Source organism: Danio aesculapii, chromosome 25 (genome assembly GCF_903798145.1).
Source record: "Danio aesculapii chromosome 25, fDanAes4.1, whole genome shotgun sequence".
NCBI lineage: Eukaryota > Metazoa > Chordata > Actinopteri > Cypriniformes > Danionidae > Danio > Danio aesculapii.
The window spans coordinates 15,452,791-15,474,308 of NC_079459.1; the positions used below are offsets into that span (position 1 = coordinate 15,452,791).

The 21,518-nt window shown below is 36.9% G+C and overlaps 1 protein-coding gene across 1 annotated transcript; it reads right to left on the reverse strand.

Annotated features, from left to right (window-relative positions):
* Positions 1–1,661: 1,661 nt before the first annotated feature.
* LOC130219587 (BEN domain-containing protein 5-like) lies at positions 1,662–5,448 on the reverse strand. Its single transcript, XM_056452019.1, has 7 exons — positions 5,119–5,448; positions 4,919–5,031; positions 3,777–3,818; positions 2,654–2,689; positions 2,524–2,573; positions 2,196–2,409; positions 1,662–2,064 (listed from the first exon to the last, which is right to left on the reverse strand). Exons 1-7 carry the CDS (start codon positions 5,148–5,150, stop codon positions 1,940–1,942), a joined length of 612 nt encoding a protein of 203 aa, XP_056307994.1. The 5' UTR covers positions 5,151–5,448; the 3' UTR covers positions 1,662–1,939.
* Positions 5,449–21,518: the final 16,070 nt, after the last annotated feature.

Sequence of the window (21,518 nt, forward strand, 5' to 3'; positions counted from 1 at the left end):
CCAGCATTGCTGGTCACCAGCAAGACCAGCATATGTTGTGTTTTGGTGCTGGTATGCTGGTGACCAGCATGGGATGCTGGTGCTGGGATGCTGGTGACCAGCATGGGATGCTGGTGCTGGGATGCTGGTGACCAGCATGGGATGCTGGTGCTGTGATGCTGGTGACCAGCATGGGATGCTGGTGTTATGCTGGTGACCAGCATGGGATGCTGGTGTTATGCTGGTGACCAGCATGGGATGCTGGTGTTATGCTGGTGACCAGCATGGGATGCTGGTGCTGTGATGCTGGTGACCAGCATTTGATGCTGGTGCTGTGATGCTGGTGTTATGCTGGTGACCAGCATGGGATGCTGGTGCTGGTATGCTGGTGACCAGCATGTGATGCTGGTGCTGTGATGCTGGTGTTATGCTGGTGACCAGCATGGGATGCTGGTGCTGGTATGCTGGTGACCAGCATGTGATGCTGGTGCTGTGATGCTGGTGTTATGCTGGTGACCAGCATGGGATGCTGGTGCTGGTATGCTGGTGACCAGCATGGGATGCTGGTGCTGGTATGCTGGTGACCAGCATGGGATGCTGGTGCTGGTATGCTGGTGACCAGCTTGAGATGCTGGTGCTGGTATGCTGGTGACCAGCATTGGATGCTGGTGCTATGCTGGTGGCCAGGATACAAGCATCAGCATCCCATGCTGGTCACCAGCAAAACACCAGCATCCCAGCACCAGCATCCCATGCTGGTCACCAGCATAACACCAGCATCACAGCACCAGCATGCCATGCTGGGATATTGGTCACCAGCATGAGATGCTGGCGCTGGTATGCTAGTGACCAGCATGGGATGATGATGCTGGTGAACAACATGGTATGCTGGTCCTAGTCACTAGCATCTCGTGCTGGTAACATTAAAATCTGTGTAAGTTAACATTTTTTGCATGGTAGCCTGTTCATGATGAAAATCATGAAAACACAAGCTTTCATTCATTAACATTATATGTTTTTATTTCTATAATTAATAATGATGATATCATAATAATAATAATAATAATAATAACAATAATAATAATAATAGTAATACTAATCTTACTACTACTAAAAATAATGGGTAAACATGAACACAAATAACTTTTTTTTTTACAAAACAACAACAACACTCTATCTCAACAAGTAAATTAAAATAACCCACATTGGTAACACTTTATAATAGGTAAGGCAATATTACACACTATGGACCATTTATTAAGCATTAGCAATAGTGAATTTATTGTTTGTTAAGCATGAACTCAACCCTAATAGACATTAGTAAGCAGTTTATAAACACAGCTACACATGCTATATTCTTGACATAACCACATGTATAGTGTGCCTAATGATTGTTTTCATACTTTCTTAATAATTCATTTTTCATTACTAAATTCAGTATTGCATTATTAACAAACAAGTTATTTAAAAATAGCTTTTTTAGATCATTCAAAATGCATAATTATATGATTAATAAACTAATTTGTATGTTAATAATTGCTTTATTAACTCAACTTCATCCAGTTTTGTGACCTTCTAAAGTTAATAAAACACTTATTAACATACAAAGTAACTATTACTATATGACTAAGTAATAAGATATGCAAATGTATATTAAAAAAAACAAATGTTTTAATCCTGATCTTAAAATAACACCAACTACTCTTAAGTAACTGGTTTGTAGATAATGCAATACGTCATTTAGTAATGTAAAATAAATCATTACCAAAGTATAAAAACAATCATTATGCACATTATACATGCTGTATTTATAAACTGCTTACTAACATCCATTAACATAGAGTTAATGCTTAACAAATTATGAATTCATTATTTGCTAATGCTTAATAAAACCTAATAAATGATTCATAGTGGGGTTATTATAAGTGTAACACATTTACATCATAAATCAATTAACTGTTCATTTTTTTTGTTGTTTTTTAATGTCCATGATTTTTTCAGTAATGTAGCGTCCAGCCTTTGAAAATCTGGCCTGCAGCTCTGGCTCCTCCACATTCCCTTTCACCAGCCACTCCTTGAAGCAGGCTAAAACAGAAATGTACAGATAAGCAGTGATGTTACTGTCCTACAAGAACAAAGACACATTTATTATAGACACATAAAGACACATATCTCAGTACTTGGCATTTTACAAAAAAACTTGTGGCTTCTGCTACCTTTCAGTGTGTGTAATTTCTGTGGGGTTAAAGGTCTTTTTGTAGTTTTTGTGGTGGGGCATTCTTTCCCTGTGAGACTTCTGTCCCCCAGAGTCTTTGTGCCCCAGAATGCCACAGCCAATTCTTTCACAAATAAAGAATCCCTGGTGTTTTTTTGGATTGCTGTCCAGGTGTCACTGCGGATTTGGATGTCTCCAAGTTTCACCAATTGAATCTGACAGAATTAATATAATCAAAAATAATAATTGTACATATGCACATAAAAGTCTGTGCAGTAGGGGATTTTAATATTAATACATGTGCAAAGATGATGAGTGAAATGTTGTACCTCATCTTCTTGTCTGGATAGTGATTGCTGCTCACAGTCAGCCTCTGCAACTATATAAAAAATTATGTAAATATACTTGAAATGCATATAAATTTCAGATATCTTTGAGTTACATTTTTGTTGCACATACTTTGTAAGGTGCTCTTTGGTTTTTGTTGCTGAGGGTCTGTGTAAAATAGAAAAAGAAATCCATCACAAATGACAGTAGATGTAAAACACAGAAAACAAAATATTCTGGTAACACTTTATAATAACTACACACTATGAACCATTTATTAAGCATTAGCAAATAGTGAATTCATTATCTGTTAAGCACGAACTCTACATTAATAGATGTTAGTAAGCAGTTTACAACTGCAGCTACAAATGCTGTATTCTTGACTTATAAGCACATTTATAAAGGCTCAGTTAAATTCTAAACAGGAAAAAAGAAAATAAACAACTTTGTTCATTTCTATTCAATTGAAGATACACAAATGAAACTGTATCAAATAAAAAATAAATCTTTGCAATTTTATCTAAAATAAAATTACTGTACAGTTTAAACATTGCATCCTATTAAATTGTTAAATTATTATATTGTTGTTGTTGTTTTATCCAGTTTTGTCGTATTTTGACACTGCTGTTATTCAGCAATGTTTAAATTTTACAGTAATTTTACTTTTTAGATGAGTTTGCAAAGATTATTGTTCATTGTACAGAGCCCTTAATTGTCATTTATAAGGGATTTATAAAGCATGAATAGTCCTCACTTTAGATTAGGTCACAAAACTGCCTGAAGTTGAGTTAATAAAGCATTTATTAACATACAAATTAACTATTAGTATATGCCTGAATAATCAGATATATAAATGTTGATTTCAATAGTGTATTAATCATTTACTAACTCATTCTGAATGATCTTAAAAAGACAACTACTCTTAAATACAAATGGTTTGTAAATAATGTGATACTTTATTTAGTAATGAAAAATCAACCAGTCACAAATTATAAAAATACAATCCTTAAGCACATTATAGATGTGATTATAAGTCATTAATACAGCATGTGTAGCTGCCGTAATAAACTGATTACTAACGTTTATTAATGTGGAGTTAATGCTTAACAAATAATGAATTCACTAGATGCCAGTGCTTAATAAATGATTTATAGTGTGTAGTTATTATAAAGTGTTACCAGTTTTTATTTTTTTTATTTGCGTTCCCATACTGTCCCAACTTTTTCTGATTTTGGGCTGTGTTTGTTGCACTTACTTTGTACATTTATGGTCCCCTTTGGTTTTGGTGGTCTAGAATCTGTGAAAATTAGAAAGACAAAAAGACAAATGACAATAATCCCTTCAGCATCTCCTGGATCTACCCTGTAGATATTAATCTGGGGTCGTCTCAGTGGAATGACCCGCCAACTTATCCAGCATATGTTTTACGCAACGGATGCCCTTCCAGCTTCAACCCATCAATGGGAAAAATTCCATACACACTCATTCACACACATACGCTTCGAACAATTTAGCTGACCCAATTCATCTATACCACTTGTTTTTTTTTTTTTGGATTGTGGGGGAAACCAGAGCACCAGGAGGAAACCCACGCCAACATGGGAAAAACATGCAAACTCCACACAGAAATTCCAACTGACCCAGCTGGGGCACAAACCAGTGACCTTCTTGCTGTGAGGCGATTGTGCCACCCACTGTGCCACCGTGCTGCCCTGTAATATAATATTTTACTGATATTTTATTTTTATTATTATTATTGGTTTTCTACAGCAACTCTTTATAGCAATATTATTGTGTTTCAGTATATGCCCTTTGGGTCTGTTGTTAACAGTGAAGCTGATCGTCAGTCAGATTTAGGGCTGCTGAGTAAAATTAGTAAAAGTGGGAGAATTATTCAATTCCAAGTCAGTTGGGCCCGTTGGAAGGTAGAGTTTGTGTGAATTGAAATGGTAAATTGCACTGTAAACTGTCGCTGCTGTCGGTATACCTTGCAGAAGCAGAAGAAAACAGATGTGATATAACAAATTGGATGGGCAGTAGATGCTCCAGTCATCCAAAAGAATGCAAGTTCTGAAATGTTTCCACACATTTCAATAAATTACATAGTTAAATAGATGTGTCTATGACATCATATAATGGGGCAAAGTTTTAACAAAATATAAAATTAGTCATTATTTGTGAACCTGTTAGAAAATCTGACAAATTACAAAATTAAAAATTGTGGCAGTAAGAAGATTTTCTGTGCTAAAATAATAGTTGAAATCAATAATAATAATAATAATAATAATAATAATAATAATAATAATAATAATAAATAGTAGTTAAACATGAAAGATTGCATTTTTCTTTGAATGACATTCTCAGAGGTCAGCGAAAATAAGGCGATGAAAAGCTCACCAGATGAAGAGTTGAGTGATTTTAGCAACTGTTGCTGCAGTTGCATGTTTAATGAACGTAGCTGTTTATTCTCCGCCTCAACTTCTGCACTTCGTTTCATGTGCTCCTCTAGCCTATAACAAAATTACATACTGAATGTTATGACTAGCTAAAACATTGACAGAAACTCCTAAAATAATCTCTGTAAAAGCATCCCTTACTTCTGTTTAGTTTCCTGCAGTTGCAGAGACATTTTGTTGACCTGTTTTTTGTATAATAGTTGCTTTTGTCTTGCCTCCTGAAACAGTTTTTCAGGTACAACCCCACCATCATCATCATCATCGTCGTCGTCATCGCCATCATCATCATCATCATCATCATCATCATCGTCCACCTTATCCTCACCATCATCAACCTTGTTGGACAGGTTATCAGCTTTTGTTTTTTTGTTTGGAGTTGGGCAGAGTGGAGACAGTTTTCTTTTGTTTTGTCGCTCTTTTAGTAAGGCCAAAAGGTTTTTTCGTTTGGCCTCTTCTGCAGCTTTTTTCTGATTTGTTTGGACACATGCATAAAATATTAATTAGTAAAAGCAAGTGAAATGCAAGACTACATCCAAAAAATGTTTATATTAAAAAGACAAATATAAATATCTTAAAACAATATAATTGGCTCATTCTACATAAATGTCCTTTGTTGGTAATGAGGAGGCTAAAGGTTGCAAAATGTTTAAAAATCTATTTCTTTGTTAAAATTTAAACTTAGATCACATTATTCAATTTTAATTACCTTAGAAACACATGATGACAGCTTAATGATTTTTAATTTATTCATTCATTGATTTTCTTTTCGGCTTAGTCCCTTTATTAATTTGGGGTCACCACAGCAGAATGAACTGCCAACATATGTTTTATGCAACGAATGCCCTTTCAGCTGCAACCCATCACTGGGAAACATCCATACACACTCATTCACACACATATGCTAGCCTACCCAATTCACCTTTACCACATGTTTTTGGGACTTGTGGGGGAAACTGGAGCACCCGGAGGAAACCCACGCCAACACGGGGAGAACATGCAAACTCCACACAGAAATGCCAACTGATCCAGCGAGGCTCAAATCAGCAACCTTCTTGCTATGAGGCAATTGTGCTACCCATTGCACCACCAAATATGAATGCCTTGAAATTAATACAAGACTGTAATAAGGAGGAGGCGACACGGTGACGCAGTATGTAGTGCTGTCACCTCACAGCAAGAAGGTCGCTGGTTCGAGCCTCGGCTGGGTCAGTTGGCGTTTCTGTGTGGAGTTTGCATGTTCTCCCCGCGTTCGCGTGGGTTTCCTCCGGGTGCTCCGGTTTACCCCACAGTCCAAAGACATGCGGTACAGGTGAATTGGGTGTAGGCTAAATTGTCCTAGTGAATGAATGTGTAAGGATGTTTCCCAGTGATGCGTTGCGGCTGGAAGGGCATCCGCTGCATAAAACATATGCTGGATAAGTTGGTGGTTCAATCCGCTATGGCGACCCCAGATTAATAAAGAGACTAAGCCAAAAGGAAAATGAATGAATCAATGAATGAATGTAATGAGGAGGGATATAAGCAGGACTGTAAGACTGTAACAAAGGCAAAAGGCTTATGAAGTGTATGGCAAATAATAACATTTATTATTATTATTAATATAGGAATCAAAATTATAAATAAAGCAGCATTTAATGTATTCATATTCTGAAAATTTATGAATGTATGGCAATTATGATTACAACTAATGCTGGTGAAAATATTGGCATGAGTTAAAGTAGAAAGGAATATTAAAAATATTTAATATCATAATATGACAATTTTAACATTTTGTCCATTTTGAATTATGTGTAACTTTAAAAGTGATGCACAAAGGATATAAATACCATGATTAGAGTCTGATATTATTAGCTGATAATGGTGATAATTTGAAAACTTTCACGTGGTCGAAGACAGATTGCAGTACACACAAGATTATGGAATGGCATTACATGTTTTTTTTTCCATATCTGAGCCTTCAATGTATAATTTTTAACACAAGTAGTCTGTCAATACATTCAAGTACCACAAGATGGCAATAGCTAAAATTTCACATGTATACCACCAACAACGTTACATTTATGATTTTGGCTTCCTCTTCTTCGGAGCGCGGCCGTGGAGGTGATGAGTCCTTGATGAGTTTAACACGAACCCGCTTACCCTGCGCAAGCACTTCTTCAACCTCTTCTCTGGACTCTGGAATGTTAATAACACTTAATGTAAGTACTTAAACTACATGTAACGTAATACAATGTCTTCTGTCATTAAAAACAATGTTCAATGTTAACCCAGCTCGCTGCTTTACTAACACACTATGTTCGTTAGCTAACGTTAGCACGGACAACAGTTAACGTTAGTGCCTTGACCAATCTTTCAATGACATTTAACGTTAATAGTGGCGATATAGAGTTTTCTAAATGTACTTTTATCACATTATTAACGAACTACTGAAGTTAACATTATAATGACTCACTCTTTAGGAGCAATATTTGTCCCTTGAAATATTTATCCTGCCAGCGCACCCAGTACGTTTTGCTGAGGTCTCCCGTTTTCGGGTCAAAGTCTTTAATATCGGCTATGGGGACGATTTCCTTACACCCATCTTGTATGTACTTCACGTAGGCGAACATGGCTTATTACAAATTATAAAAATTATAATTACGTTATATTATAAAACCGAATAAACGTGAAATTACGGTAACGGAATTAACGATTTTAGGCGGGAAGTCACTGTTGATACTGTTGCCTTGGTTACAGCGACTGCAGTCACACTGTACGTTACAGTGCAGGGGTTCCATGCAGTCCTATTTATAAAACTTCTACACAAATACTTCCGCATGACAAAACAAGAACAATATTATTAATCCAATTTATCTTATTGTTAAACTAGTAAACAAAGTAGTTCAGTTTAAACATACAAGGATTAGAAGATATTTAAACAAATATTAATTTCACCTGATAAATAAAGTTTATGTGAGGACTGTATAGCTTTTAGTAAATTAATTACTTTGTATTAACCATCATACCATTCTTGAGTAGTCCTGTTAATAATTATGTTTATGTCCTTTTTAAATTTAGAATGCCAAATCGCAAGTACAAACTGTACTTAGAGCCGAAGAGCACAGTTAAATTTCCCCATGGAAGACTAAAAAGAGGACAATTGGATGTAAGTCAGCTCATTATAATTACATTATAATATATTAAATATAATTGTTATATTAAGTTAAATATAAACAATTATATTGTATTAAAAGTATGTATGAGGTGAGAGAATTATTATTATTATTTTTATATTAAAAAATAATGTTGCAATGGTCTTTAAGTAAATTTTCAATAATTAAACATATAATGATTAGTTATATTGTATTAAAAGAATGTATAACCAGTCTTACCTGCAGATGGTTTTTTTTAAAGGTGACAGAAGGTTTGGAATCACTTACTGCCGATGATGAGGTGAGAGAATTATTATTTTTATATTAAAAAATAATGTTGCAATGGTCTTTAAGTAAACTTTTAATAATTAAACATATAATGATTAATTATATTGAATCAAAAGAATGTATGACCAGTCTTACCGCAAGATGTGTTTTAAAGGTGTCATATGGTTCAGGATCACACACTGCAGATGTTGAGGTGAGAGTCATTTTTATTGGTGTTATTTAAAAGAAATAATGCTGCAATGGCCTTTAAGTTAAATGTAATAAATTTAATTATGTTCGTCATTATATTTTGTGAATTTACAAGATTCATAATTCACACTGTAGAACAGTGGTTCCCAACCTTTTTCCCAACAAACACATTTACGTTGTAGCGATGTCTGTACAATGTTGCATTTTTTCAAAGGCAATGTCGCCACTTTTGTGCTCGCTACATTGTTACAGTGTAGAAATGTAAGACCTGAGAAGGCTGTAGCAATGTTGTTGTGTGACATTCAACAACTGTGAGATGACGTTCTTACTACATGTATTATTGCTTTTTTTCCTGACGGTTTATCAGTACTGCCTAGAATACAGGATAAGCAGTAATAATTTTTCAGCATTACTTAATATTAAATATTGTTCATTCTTTTTTCTTAATTTAACAACTGCATGTGTAAACTTTGAAGTGTAAAAATGCCACACAAATAAATATAATCAAACTTTTTTTTATTATATATTTCAAAACATTTAATATACAGTACACATCTAATTATAAACAAACAGTATAAAATAGTTTAGATTATATTAAATAATTAACTATATATAAAGGGTTGGCTAAATTAAAATGTCAATTGAGAAGGTAAACAAACAAGTAAAGTAAACAAAAAAGCATTAAAATGTAAATAAATAAATATATTAAATTTGCAGGCACTACATTGAAGATCTGGACTGGAGAATACAGCAGACCAGGTAGCGCAGCCGAAGACCAGGCGTAGTTGTTGGTGCAGAGAAAGCAGTAAGAGAAAGAAATCCAAAAGAGAATCCAGTTCAGAGATGGATCCACAGCAGGCACAAGTCAAAATTGGCAGTAAAAGAAAAGAGAATAAGATCAGAGCTTAACACAACAGGACTACACAAATGACCACTGATGTCTTATTTAGCAAGAAGAAATAAAGCAATACTCACGTCTCCTCGGTCGTTAAGATGCCGAATGCTTTGTTGAAAATTAAACGAATACTGTAATGTTTCAAAATAAAAGATAGTTCGGAATCAGATAATAAATAAAACAAACAATCAGGAGCTTTCTCCTGTAGGTATCAAGGTTATTATAGTTAACAAAAACGAACAAAAAAACGAAAACTAAAATGTAAAATAATTGTTGTTAACTGAAATAAAAATAAAAAAGTTTTTCAAAAAACTAGAACTAACTAAAACTGTATTGTGTACATACAAATCTAACTGAAACTAACTAAAATTATAGCAAAAACCTCCTTCGTTTTTGTATTTGTAAATGTATTTAATACATAATCTTACTGTAAGCCTTTTAGAAGTAAATCTATTTACTCCGCGCTGCAGGTGTTTGACCCGTACGGCACCTCAGAGTCTGTAGTCCTGCTGCCATTGGCCACAACGAGCCGGTTCTCCTCCAGTAAACTTCGCTGTTGCTCCCGCGACAAAAACAACGAGTGGACATCACAGCAGCATGGTGACAGCATTACATACATACAGAGACTTATAACTATTACTTTAACACGTTTGTGCCCAATAATGGGTTTTATCTCTGTATCGCGATCCTGAATGAATCTTTTTTAACCGGATCTTCTAAGTGAACAGGTTGAACTAGTTCATCTAATTGAACTGAATCATTTGAAAAGATTCACGTCTCCAGTAAGCACTCGTCCACAAATTACATACTTTTTAACAAGCGTAATACCCCCTCTAACTCCAAATAATCCAATATATACTCTTATTCAGTTATTAGAACAGTGACGTTACACTAAGATCAAACTTGAGAAGCGGTTAACCGATAAAACTGCGCATGCGTGATTCAGTGAACCAATCACAAACAGTATGACAGCCTGCTGTAACTGAACTAAACTCAAACAAATGCAGCGCGGGTAAAGCGAGGGCTTAAATGAGAGGATCTGGTGAAATGTAAGTTTATTTCATAAAAGAAAATCGTAATGGAGTTTAAATAGGTGAATCATGCTTCAGTTGGGTTGCAAAACTTTACTGTAATAAATGTTTCAGATCATGGTGAGGTTTTAACTGACTGAAATTACTATTGCTGACTTTATATCTGAACTTCCCATCACTACTGTGTATCTAACATCAGAATCAGCCTTGCACACATATTGTACTTAAGGCTGCTGTCTTGTGGGCTATTGTATTTGAAATTGAGGATGGGTAGATGGTAGTGGTAGATGATAGTGTTCATGTGTCCTCTGAATATAGGTTTCAAAAAAATATATGACAGAGTTTTTATTATACGATATTTATTCTGTTGTTTTTGAATCATGCACCTAACAAATATCCTCATTTAAAAAAAAAAAACTGAAACTAATAAAAACTAAACTAAAACTGAGTCATTTCAAAATAGAGAAACTAATAAAAACTAGAAAATCTCCCTCCAAAACTAATTAAAAATAAGGTCACAGTCACAGACATTGCTAATAAGAAATGTCACTAAACTTCAGTAGTCTGGAGCTACTTGTTTTTTGGACTCCGACACAAAACAGAGCAACGTGCACTGCAAACTGCGCAGACGACTCGTGCCATCAAAAACAAGCAACACCACAAACCTTTCATCATTTAAAACAATGGCACCCTTCCAAATATGAAGATGCTAAGAAATTACAGACCCAAACAAGTGTTGGTAAACGTGGACCATTCACAAGCATCAGTGCAACTACCCAGCAGTCTCATGTCATCATTTTTGAAAGCTGTGCCTTATTCAGTAGTATATGCTTTAGCGCCAAAACAATCCATTAAGCTGTTTTCACAGTTTCAATTTAATTAATCAAGTGGTTTGAATTAGCTGGACAGTCTTTATAAAATATTTCCAGCACTAAAAGTATTCTTGGATTATCTCAGAAGAACGAACTCGGTCTGAAGTATTAGAGAACTCAAACTCGTTGTGTGAATGGAGACGCTCCATGCATGTCTCGATGTGATGCGCCATTTATAAAATAAGAGTCTGCATAGGCCTAATTATGCCAGTCTGTCAGATAAAATTGGTTAAAACACCCGTGGATATAACCGAGATCTGCGCATAATAGTGTTTTATGCATCCCGCAATATGGATAGGGCAAGGTAAACTGCACACGCTTGATTATGTAATGCATAAAGTCATGCATGCGTCTCACAGCGCAGTGTAACTGAACCCTTAAATGTCCATGCTTAATCAGTCATTGATAAGGTCTATCAATTAAAGGGTTATCGACAATCAATCGATCATCAAGTAATCGTTAGCATCCCTAAATAAAATATATTAAAGGATATTTTACCCTAAATTCACCATACTCACCATTAAAAGGAGAGTTCATCCAGAACTGAAAATTTTGTCACCATTAAGTCACCTTTTTGTTGTTCCAAACGTGTTTTAAATTTTATATTGTTTATATTGTGATAATTATCGATTTCGAATGAAATAAAAAAAATGATAGTGATAATTTTTTTTGCCATATCACCCAGCCAGTGTAAGTAGCATAAAAATATTTATTTATATATTAAGATTTATTTTTATAGTATTTTGATGTTGTCATGTCCACATGGTGGCATATATGAATTGTTGTATATATATATATATATATATATATATATATATATATATATATATATATATATATATATATATATATATATATATATATATATATATATATATATATATATATATATATATGTGTGTGTGTGTGTGTGTGTGTGTGTGTATGTATATACAGTATATATATATATATATATGTGTGTGTGTGTGTGTGTGTGTGTGTGTGTGTATGTATATACAGTATATATATATATATATATATATATATATATATATATATATATATATATATATATATATATATATATATATATATACACACTATTGATTGGAAACTAATCTTTTGTATCAAAGATTTCATGCTTAACCTGTCAGTCACCTAAATGTATTTGCTGTCTTTTTGGAATTGCAATGCCCTGAACTTGCTAGGTGTACTATGGCTTTAAGAGTTTTAACTGAGATTGAAACTACAAATGAACAAATGTTTTTCCAATGTTACTGCAATGTTATTTGATTAAACAACCCCCATAATACATTGTACTGTATTTATCTTGCACATGTATGAATGCAGATGAAGCATGATCATTTATCAATGTGAATATTGAATGTACTATATATATTGTTGTGGTAGCAATACTACAGTATCAATATATCATGCAAAAATTCGGTTGCAATAAAAAAAAAATTTCAAACAGATGTTAATGTTCAAGAATCTTCTTTTTTTTAAATAATTGTAATATATTTGTGTGAAAAATTAGGAAGGGGTATGATTTATTGCAGGCCAAAGATTTACAAAATATTAGTATACTTCTAAAGGACTGCTTGACAATGCTAGCTTAATTCCAGTTTCAGTATTTCTTTATTTCAGTAATTTGAACAGAAACTAGCAACTAAATGAATCTTAACAATACCTTGCTGGTAGACCAGCTTAATGAGACCTTGCTAGTTGACCAGCATGACCAGCAATACCAAGCTGGTAGACCAGCATCACCAGCAAACTGAAGCTGGTCTACCAGCATGACCAGCAATACCAAGCTGGTAGACCAGCATGACCAGCAAGCCCAAGCTGGTCTACCAGCATGACCAGCAAGCCCAAGCTGGTCTACCAGCATGACCAGCAATACCAAGCTGGTAGACCAGCATCACCAGCAAACTGAAGCTGGTCTACCAGCATGACCAGCAAGCCCAAGCTGGTCTACCAGCATGACCAGCAATACCAAGCTGGTTGACCAGCAAGACCAAGCTGGTCTACCAGCATGACCAGCAATACCAAGCTGGTAGACCAGCATGACCAGCAAGACCAAGCTGGTCTACCAGCATCACCAGCAAACTGAAGCTGGTCAACCAGCAAAACCAAGCTGGTCTACCAGCATCACCAGCAAGACCAAGCTGGTAGACCAGCTAAACCAGCATTGACCAGCATAGACCAGCATGAAAATCATGCTGGTCTATGCTGGTTTTTTCAGCAGGGATATGAGTGTTGCATATGAGAACACTGTCCAGTTTTGCCTAAAATGTGAATTTGTAGAACAAAAACACTGCTAGCAGTGCTATATATCAACTGCAGTCTCGTGAATGACTTGTAGAACATAATAATATGCTAAAAATTTATTTATGTGTTACAACATTGCTAAATATTGCTAACAAGCTGGTCTGTTTGATTTGGTTGTCATTTTTGCTAATTACCTAACATGCTACATAATGACTGAAGGTGTATGATTTGTCCAGAAATACTTCAGACTAATTTATAGAATAATTTACACGTAGTTTTACTGAAACCTGATTATGTGGCCTAAAAAACCTTAAAAATTCTAAAATACATCAGGACTACAGTGGCCTGTAAAGACCAATTCAACAACAGAGTTGTGTTTTTGCTAACAGGCTAACAATTACATACAGTAGGAATTACACAAATAATACTATAGTAATTTATAGTTAATACTATAAAGATTATTATACTGTATATATTATATTATGGACAACACTGTGACTCAGTGGTTAGCACTGTCACTGGACAATCACCTCGCAGCAAGAAGGTCGCTGTTTCGAGCCCTGGCTGGGTCAGTTGGTGTTTCTGTGTGGAGTTTGCATGTTCTCCTCGTGTTAGCGTGGGTTTCTTCTGGGTGCTCTGGTTTCTCCCACACTCCAAAGACACGCTACAGCTGAACTGAATAAACTAAATTGGCCGTAGTGTATGTGTATGGGTGTTTCCAAGTATGGGGTTGCAGCTGGAAGGGCATCTGCTGTGTAAAACCTATGTTGGATAAGTTCATGTCAGTTCCTTCTGTTGTGGCGACCTCTGATGAATAAAGGGACTAAGCCGATTAAAAATGAATTAATATTTTATATTATAACCCTTAAATAATGAATACAGAATACTGTAGTATTATTGAACTGATAAATTGTAATACATTCTGCATTATACTTTAAATTTTACTGCGGTAAACTGTGGTGTACTTTTTCCTGTAATTGTAGAAAACCACAGTATTAAGTAATTCACTAAATTGGTATAGTCGTTGTATGCAACTGCAGAATTACCACAACAGATTATTTTACAATAGCTGTGTCTCATTTCAGAGGTTGCATTCTCTAAAGGCTGTAGACTTCCAAGGTAAGTCCTTCAAAGTCCACACAGGCCGAACCAACCGTTTTGAAATGAGACAATCTAGCCTACAGAGAACGGATCTCCTCACTGTACAGCAACCGTAATAGCTGCCGGTAATAAGTGTAATAAAATTTGCAATGTCATTTTTCAAAGTGAATTCAAACTTTTATTAAGTGATCTGAAGGCAAAACAACATTTAATATATTTATAGAAAATAGATTTTCCTTTGATCCATGTACACATAAAAATGTAAATTGTCTATAAATCACTTTTTATGACATTTCATACTCTTTTGTTTTTTTAAACATGTAGACATCCAAGTAAAATAAAACCTAATTCATACATTTAAAACTGTAATCTGAAGTTTTCTTTCAAAAACGTCCTGCTGTTATCAGCCCATGTAGCGGAGGCCAGCTGGTGAAGTGCTGAGCAGATAAACCTCACTCCTCTGACCTCTAAATGTGCTCTAGCGAAAGACACTAAAGGCCATGGTTTTTAGCCCTCTGGTTAGAGCAACTGACTACCATGCACAGAGTCGCCGGTTGGGTGTGGTGCAGGACCAGCAGGGTTACGTTGGTGCCATGACCTGGATGGGAGAGAGGTTTTGGGTGGTCAGTGTAACAGAGGTCAGCTAGTGAAGTGCTGTGCAGGTAAACCTCGCTCCTCTGATCTATCTGACTCCTCTGATTCGATTCCAGCTCGGAGCAGTTTGGGTGGTGTAGGACCAGCTGCGATACATGTGCTGTGAATCTTGGGACGTTCAAGGTCACGAAGGATCCACCAGTTGTATCATTCATTACCTGCGAAACGAAGAACGCATTTGGAGGCTGCAATTGAAGGATCCTTCAAATTTTTTTGAAGCAGCGCTCTTCGAAGTGTGGTTAATTTATTAACTAATTTTGAGAGGATCACATGCTTAAAAGCTGCAAAACCAGTTTTCAGCTAACGACCCTGCATCAGTGTGGAGAGGCTTAAAAGGTTTCACTAATTACAAGACACCGTGCCCCAGTATCGACAGCAATAAACATATTGCAAACGAGCTGAATATGTTCTACTGTAGATTTGACACCTCTGACCAGACACCTCACACCCATCTCTCTACAAAGCCATCAACACCACATCAACACAGCCCGGACCATCTCCCTACACGGCCATCAATACCACATCAACACAGCCCGGACCATCTCCCAACACAGCCATCAACACCTCCAGCCATCTTCCTCTTCCCTCCCTGCACTTCAGATCAGTGAGGATGATGTGCGTCAGATCTTCAGTAAACAGAAGAGAAGGAAAGCACCAGGGCCAGATGGTGTCTCACCAGCCTGTCTGAGAACCTGCGCTGACCAGCTGGCCCCCATTTTCTCACATATCTTCAATAGATCACTGGAACAGCGCAAAGATCCATCCTGCTTTAAGCGCTCTACTATCATCCCAATCCCGAAGAAGCCAAAGATCACAGGACTCAATGACTACAGACCTGTGGCCTTAACATCTGTGGCCATGAAGTAATTCGAAAGACTGGTGCTAGCATATCTGAAGGACATCACTGGACCCCTGCTGGATCCCCTGCAGTTCGCCTATAGAGCAAACCGGTCTGTGGATGATGCAGTCAACATGGGACTGCATTATACCTTACAACATCTGGACAAACCAGGGAACTACGCAAGGATTCTGTTTGTGGACTTCAGTTCTGCCTTTAACGCCATCATCCCATCACTGCTTGAGTACAAACTGGCCCAGCTCTCTGTCTCTCAGCTCTGTCTGTCAATGGATCACCAGCTTTCTGACAGATAGACAGCAGCTAGTCAGAATGGGCAAAATCACATCCGACAGCTGCACCATCAGCACTGGTGCCCCCCAGGGATGTGTTCTTTCTCCACTGCTCTTCTCCCTGTACACCAACGACTGCACTGCAATAGACCCCTCCATCAAACTCATTAAGTTTGCAGACGACACAACTGTTATCAGCCTCATCCAGAACGGTGACGAGTCTGCATACAGACAAGAGGTGGAGCGGCTGGCGTTATGGTGCAGATACAACAACCTGGAGCTGAACACGCTCAAAACAGTGGAGATGATAGTGGACTTCGGGAGAAACCCCCCTGCACTCCCCCCAATCACCATCATGAACAGCACTGTGGCTGCAGTAGAGTCATTCAGGTTCCTGGGCACCACCATCTCTCAGGATCTGAAGTGGGACATTCATATAGACTCTATTGTGAAGAAAGCTCAGCAGAGACTGTACTTCCTTCGTCAGCTGAGGAAGTTCAACCTGCCACAGGAACTGCTCGTACAGTTCTACTCAGCTGTCATCCAATCCATCCTCTGCACTTCAATCACTGTCTGGTTCGGCTTAGCTGCCAAAACTGACCTCCGTAGACTACAGCGAATAGTCCGGACTGCTAAACGAATCACTGGCACAACCCTTCCTACACTTCAAGAACTGTACTCTTCCAGAGTGAGTAAAAGGGCTCGCAAAATCACTCTGGGCGCCTCACACCCAGCACACTACCTGTTCGAACTGTTACCGTCTGGTCGGCGCTTCAGAGCACCAAGCACAAAAACAGCCAGACCCAGGAAAAGTTTCTTTCCTCAGGCTGTCTACCTTATGAACAGTTAAATATTTCCCTACTGTGCAATAAATATGTGCAATACTTTCTCATACGCACTTGTACACGGCACCTTATATCAATATACAATGCAATACTTTCTACATTCGCACTTGTGCACAGGACCTTATGACCTGTATATTTATAACAATCTGTACATACAACTCAACATCCAGGTTTCTTGACTAACCGCATCTGTTTAATGTTTATAATTTTTATTTTGTTTTTTTTATATATATGTTGTGTTGTCACTTGTCACTTTATGTACACTGGAAGCTTCTGTAGCCAAAACAAATTCCTTGTGTGTGTGAAGCACACTTGGCAATAAAACTGATTCTGATTATGATTGAACACAGTTGGTAACGCATCAGCTCCGTATTTTGCACCAAAATATTTGCCTCACAGCAAGAACAGCACTGGATCGGCCCCTCTCCGAGCCGGTCGGCGTTTCTGTGCGGAGTTTACATGTTTTCCCCATGTTCGTGTGGGTTTTCCCCGGGTTTCCTGGTTTCTTCCCAGTGTCCAAAGACATACACCATAAGTAAATTGACTACTTCAAAATAGCATCTTAAGACAAACTCTCAACTCTCAAGTTGACAAGCTCAAACTCTCCTCTCGCCCTCCAAACGGGTGGGAGCCCTGGACTCCCGGATATTCTGAGCTCAGGGCTCTCTCCCGGGACAGCATGCCAAATACGCTTTATTATCAATCATCAGCTAAGTGTGAACTCATGGATGCATCCTTTGGAGGATGCAGCCTCTGAAATGAGACACAACTTATATCACTACAGTACTTATATGACCATACAACTAGAAGGTGACTTATTAGAACATGACTTTAAAATACAAATTCTCTTTGAAATTGAAGAACTTTAGGTTGAAAGGCTTTTAGAAAACTATAATTATAGAGTTAGTTAGTTATGTTTTATTTACAATGCTGAAGCACTTTTGGGTACCTGCGGGTGGCCGGTTGCAGGTCGCCTTAATGATTGGAGTGGGTTAATGGCTTTGCAATGGAGAGGAAGTGGAGTGGGTTTAGATGAAGCTCTCCGCATGCGGTCAATCAATCTGCAAATTGACTACTTCAAAATAGCATCTTTAGACAACTCTTAGCCAGATATATCTCAGCACGTTCACAAGCAGTGGAGTTCTCGAGAGCTACATGAGCTCAAACTCTCCTCTCGCCCTCCAAACGGGTGGGAGCCCTGGACTCCCGGATATTCTGAGCTCAGGGCTCTCTCCCGGGACAGCATGCCAAATACGCTTTATTATCAATCATCAGCTAAGTGTGAACTCATGGATGCATCCTTTGGAGGATGCAGCCTCTGAAATGAGACACAGCTTATATCACTACAGTACTTATATGACCATACAACTAGAAGGTGACTTATTAAAACATGACTTTAAAATACAAATTCTCTTTGAAATTGAAGAACTTAAGGTTGAAAGGCTTTAAGAAAACTATAATTATAGAGTTAGTTGTATTTTTTATTTACAATGCTGAAGCACTTTTGGGTACCTGCGGGTGGCCGGTCACAGGTCGCCTTAATGATTGGAGTGGGTTAATGGCTTTGCAATGGAGAGGAAGTGGAGTGGGTTTAGATGAAGCTCTCCGCATGCGGTCAATCAATCTGCAACACGGAAAAATGGATGTGAGAACAATTAGTCAAGTTCCTGTGAAGTTGCATATGGTGGGTGAAGAAGGCTACATTCTTCTGTTTTCTTTCTTCTCTGCATAATGTGCTGTGTGCACCTCTCAGAGGGAGGGAAACGCTACGCATGTTTCAGTGTGTAAGTGTATTGGGGGCTCTGAAGACATCTCACCCTCTCTATGGGTCTCTGAATTACTCCTCAGGTTCCCTCTGCCTGCCTAATGATTTGAGTTTACAGCCCATTGCCTCCCATCTCTGCATGCGGCACATAATCTTTTTGTAGAGATGATAATTATGGCTTCATAGAGCTTGGAGCTCCTTTCTGAAGCAGTGCCTTGCAGTCTGGAATGGAGGTAATGAGAGAGGCAGAACCGAGTTAATCCATCCTAAGGACTCGCTGCCCTGTGTTTCGAGTGTTTGAGACCACAAGCAGCTTTGAAATCAGGTAATAAGATACAAAACACCAAGTCTTAATCTCCGTAGCTTCTGTGGTTGATGTGATCAGATCTTGATGGCCATTTGTGCCCCAGGATTCAGCCTCATCTCTGGAAACATGAGAAAATAATGTAAAAATAACAACAAAATGGTTTGTGGGATCTTAGATGTGGCTTTGTCATAGTGATTTGGGATTATTTCAATCCTTCGGTACCTCATGTATTGGTTTTAGGAGATAAAGAATGTGCAAATATGTCAGTCATTGATAAAAGTGTATGAACATGCAACTTTCAGATGTTAATAGCTAGTTTTCTATGAGGTTAACATGGATGAAGATGATGATGGAATTATTATAATAACATTATATATTTATTTATTTATTCAAAGGTACAGTTCACCCAATAATGAATATTCTGTCATAATTTACTCACCCTTTACTTGTTTCAAACCTTTTAAAAGATTATTTCTTACACAAAAGAAGATATTTTGAAAAATGTTGGAAACCATTGACTTCTATAGTATTTATATTTCTTAGTCAGTGATTGGAGGTTTTTTATTTTAGCATCCTTTGAATTGTCTTTTGTGATGAACAGAAGAAAGAAACTTATAAAGGGTTGAAACCACTTGAGAATGAGTAAATAGTAAATAATATTTTCATTTTTGGGTGAAATATTGCTTTAATTAAATTCTAAAATCTAATAAAGGTTAAAAAACATTTCTTTATCTTTAAATAAATATAAATGTACTTGTCATCTTTGAGATGATCAGATATTTTCACTTGAAAGGAAAACAAAAATACTGATCAAAGTGTTAAATCATTGTGTTATAAATACATTTTTCTAATAAAATTTATATTTCACTTGTTATATTACACTCATCAGCATCATCTTAATTATTAACCCAAAGACCAAATTCCAACATCATGTTTATGCACAGCTGTAATTATTAGAGCAAATATTTTCACTTTATTTGTAAAGGAAACCAGCTTTTGTTATAAACTTGGTGTAAATGGCACTATAGGTGGTGAGAAACAGAGAAAAGATTGCCTTGTACATCATAGCAGGATCATTCTGTTTCTAACAGCGTTCGGCCGAGCAGTAATTATCCCATAGAGAGGATGATACTGAATATCTTTTTCCTCCAAGAGGTTAAGGCCTTGCCCCATCATGATGAAAGTATATCTCATGTGGCTATACATTTACACCAAGCACAATGCAAATACCGCACATATAATAATCACTACCACATAAGATGCTGTTTTTCAGTGTGTAGCTTTTTGCTTCCAAGGTCTGTCACGCTTCAGACTTTCAATGGATAAATTTTTTGTAATTGTGTTGTTGGCCTGAATGGATTTTCTACTCCATTATGGATGAAATTGTCCAGAGGATGTTTACAAGTGGAATTTGTTATAAAAATGCTGGAGCTAGCAGCAAATAAACTGTGAAGGCTATAGGTCTCTTGCTCAGATATCATAACTGATATAATTGGGCTCATTTTAAAAGAATTCAGAGTATAAACAACAGATTTTTTTAGCCAAAAATGACAGTTGTGCCATTATTTACTTACCTTCACGCTGTTTCAATTTGATTGATTTTGGAACACAAAAGGAAAAACGTGTAAAAATATGTTAGTTGCTCTTTTACATGCACTTACAAGTAATAGGCAATGAAGCAACAAAGAAGACAAGTTCATCACAAAAGTAGCTCATATATTTTAACAGAATATCATTGGTTTAATGAGCTAAACAGTAACACCAAATCAGTCAGATTCACAAAGGAATCATTCAGGTCAAGTTTTCCACAAGCACTGCAAGCAAAAGAAGATTGTAGAGACCCTCTATGATAACTGTAATATGTCAGATCTACTTAGGAGTTATTATAATTACTCCTGTGGTCTGTGTGGGTCTTAACACCCCAGTATATTGAGGGGGTATCTTTCGAATGAGCCATTAAACCAAGGTCCCGATTCTGTGGTCATTAAAAGTCCCAAGATGTCCTTTGAAAAAGAGTAGGGGTTTAACCCTGGCATTCTGGCCAAATTTTCCCGCTGGCCTTTGTCCATCATGGCCTCCTAACCA

Coding starts and splice junctions, on each gene's coding strand:
- LOC130219587 (XM_056452019.1), bottom strand. CDS start 5,150: ATGTCTCTGCAACTGCAGGAAACTAAACAGAA. Junction 2,410..2,523: donor TATCCAGACAAGAAGATGAG/GTACAACATTTC, acceptor TAATTCTGTCAG/ATTCAATTGGTGAAACTTGG. Junction 2,065..2,195: donor GAAATTACACACACTGAAAG/GTAGCAGAAGCC, acceptor TTTCTGTTTTAG/CCTGCTTCAAGGAGTGGCTG.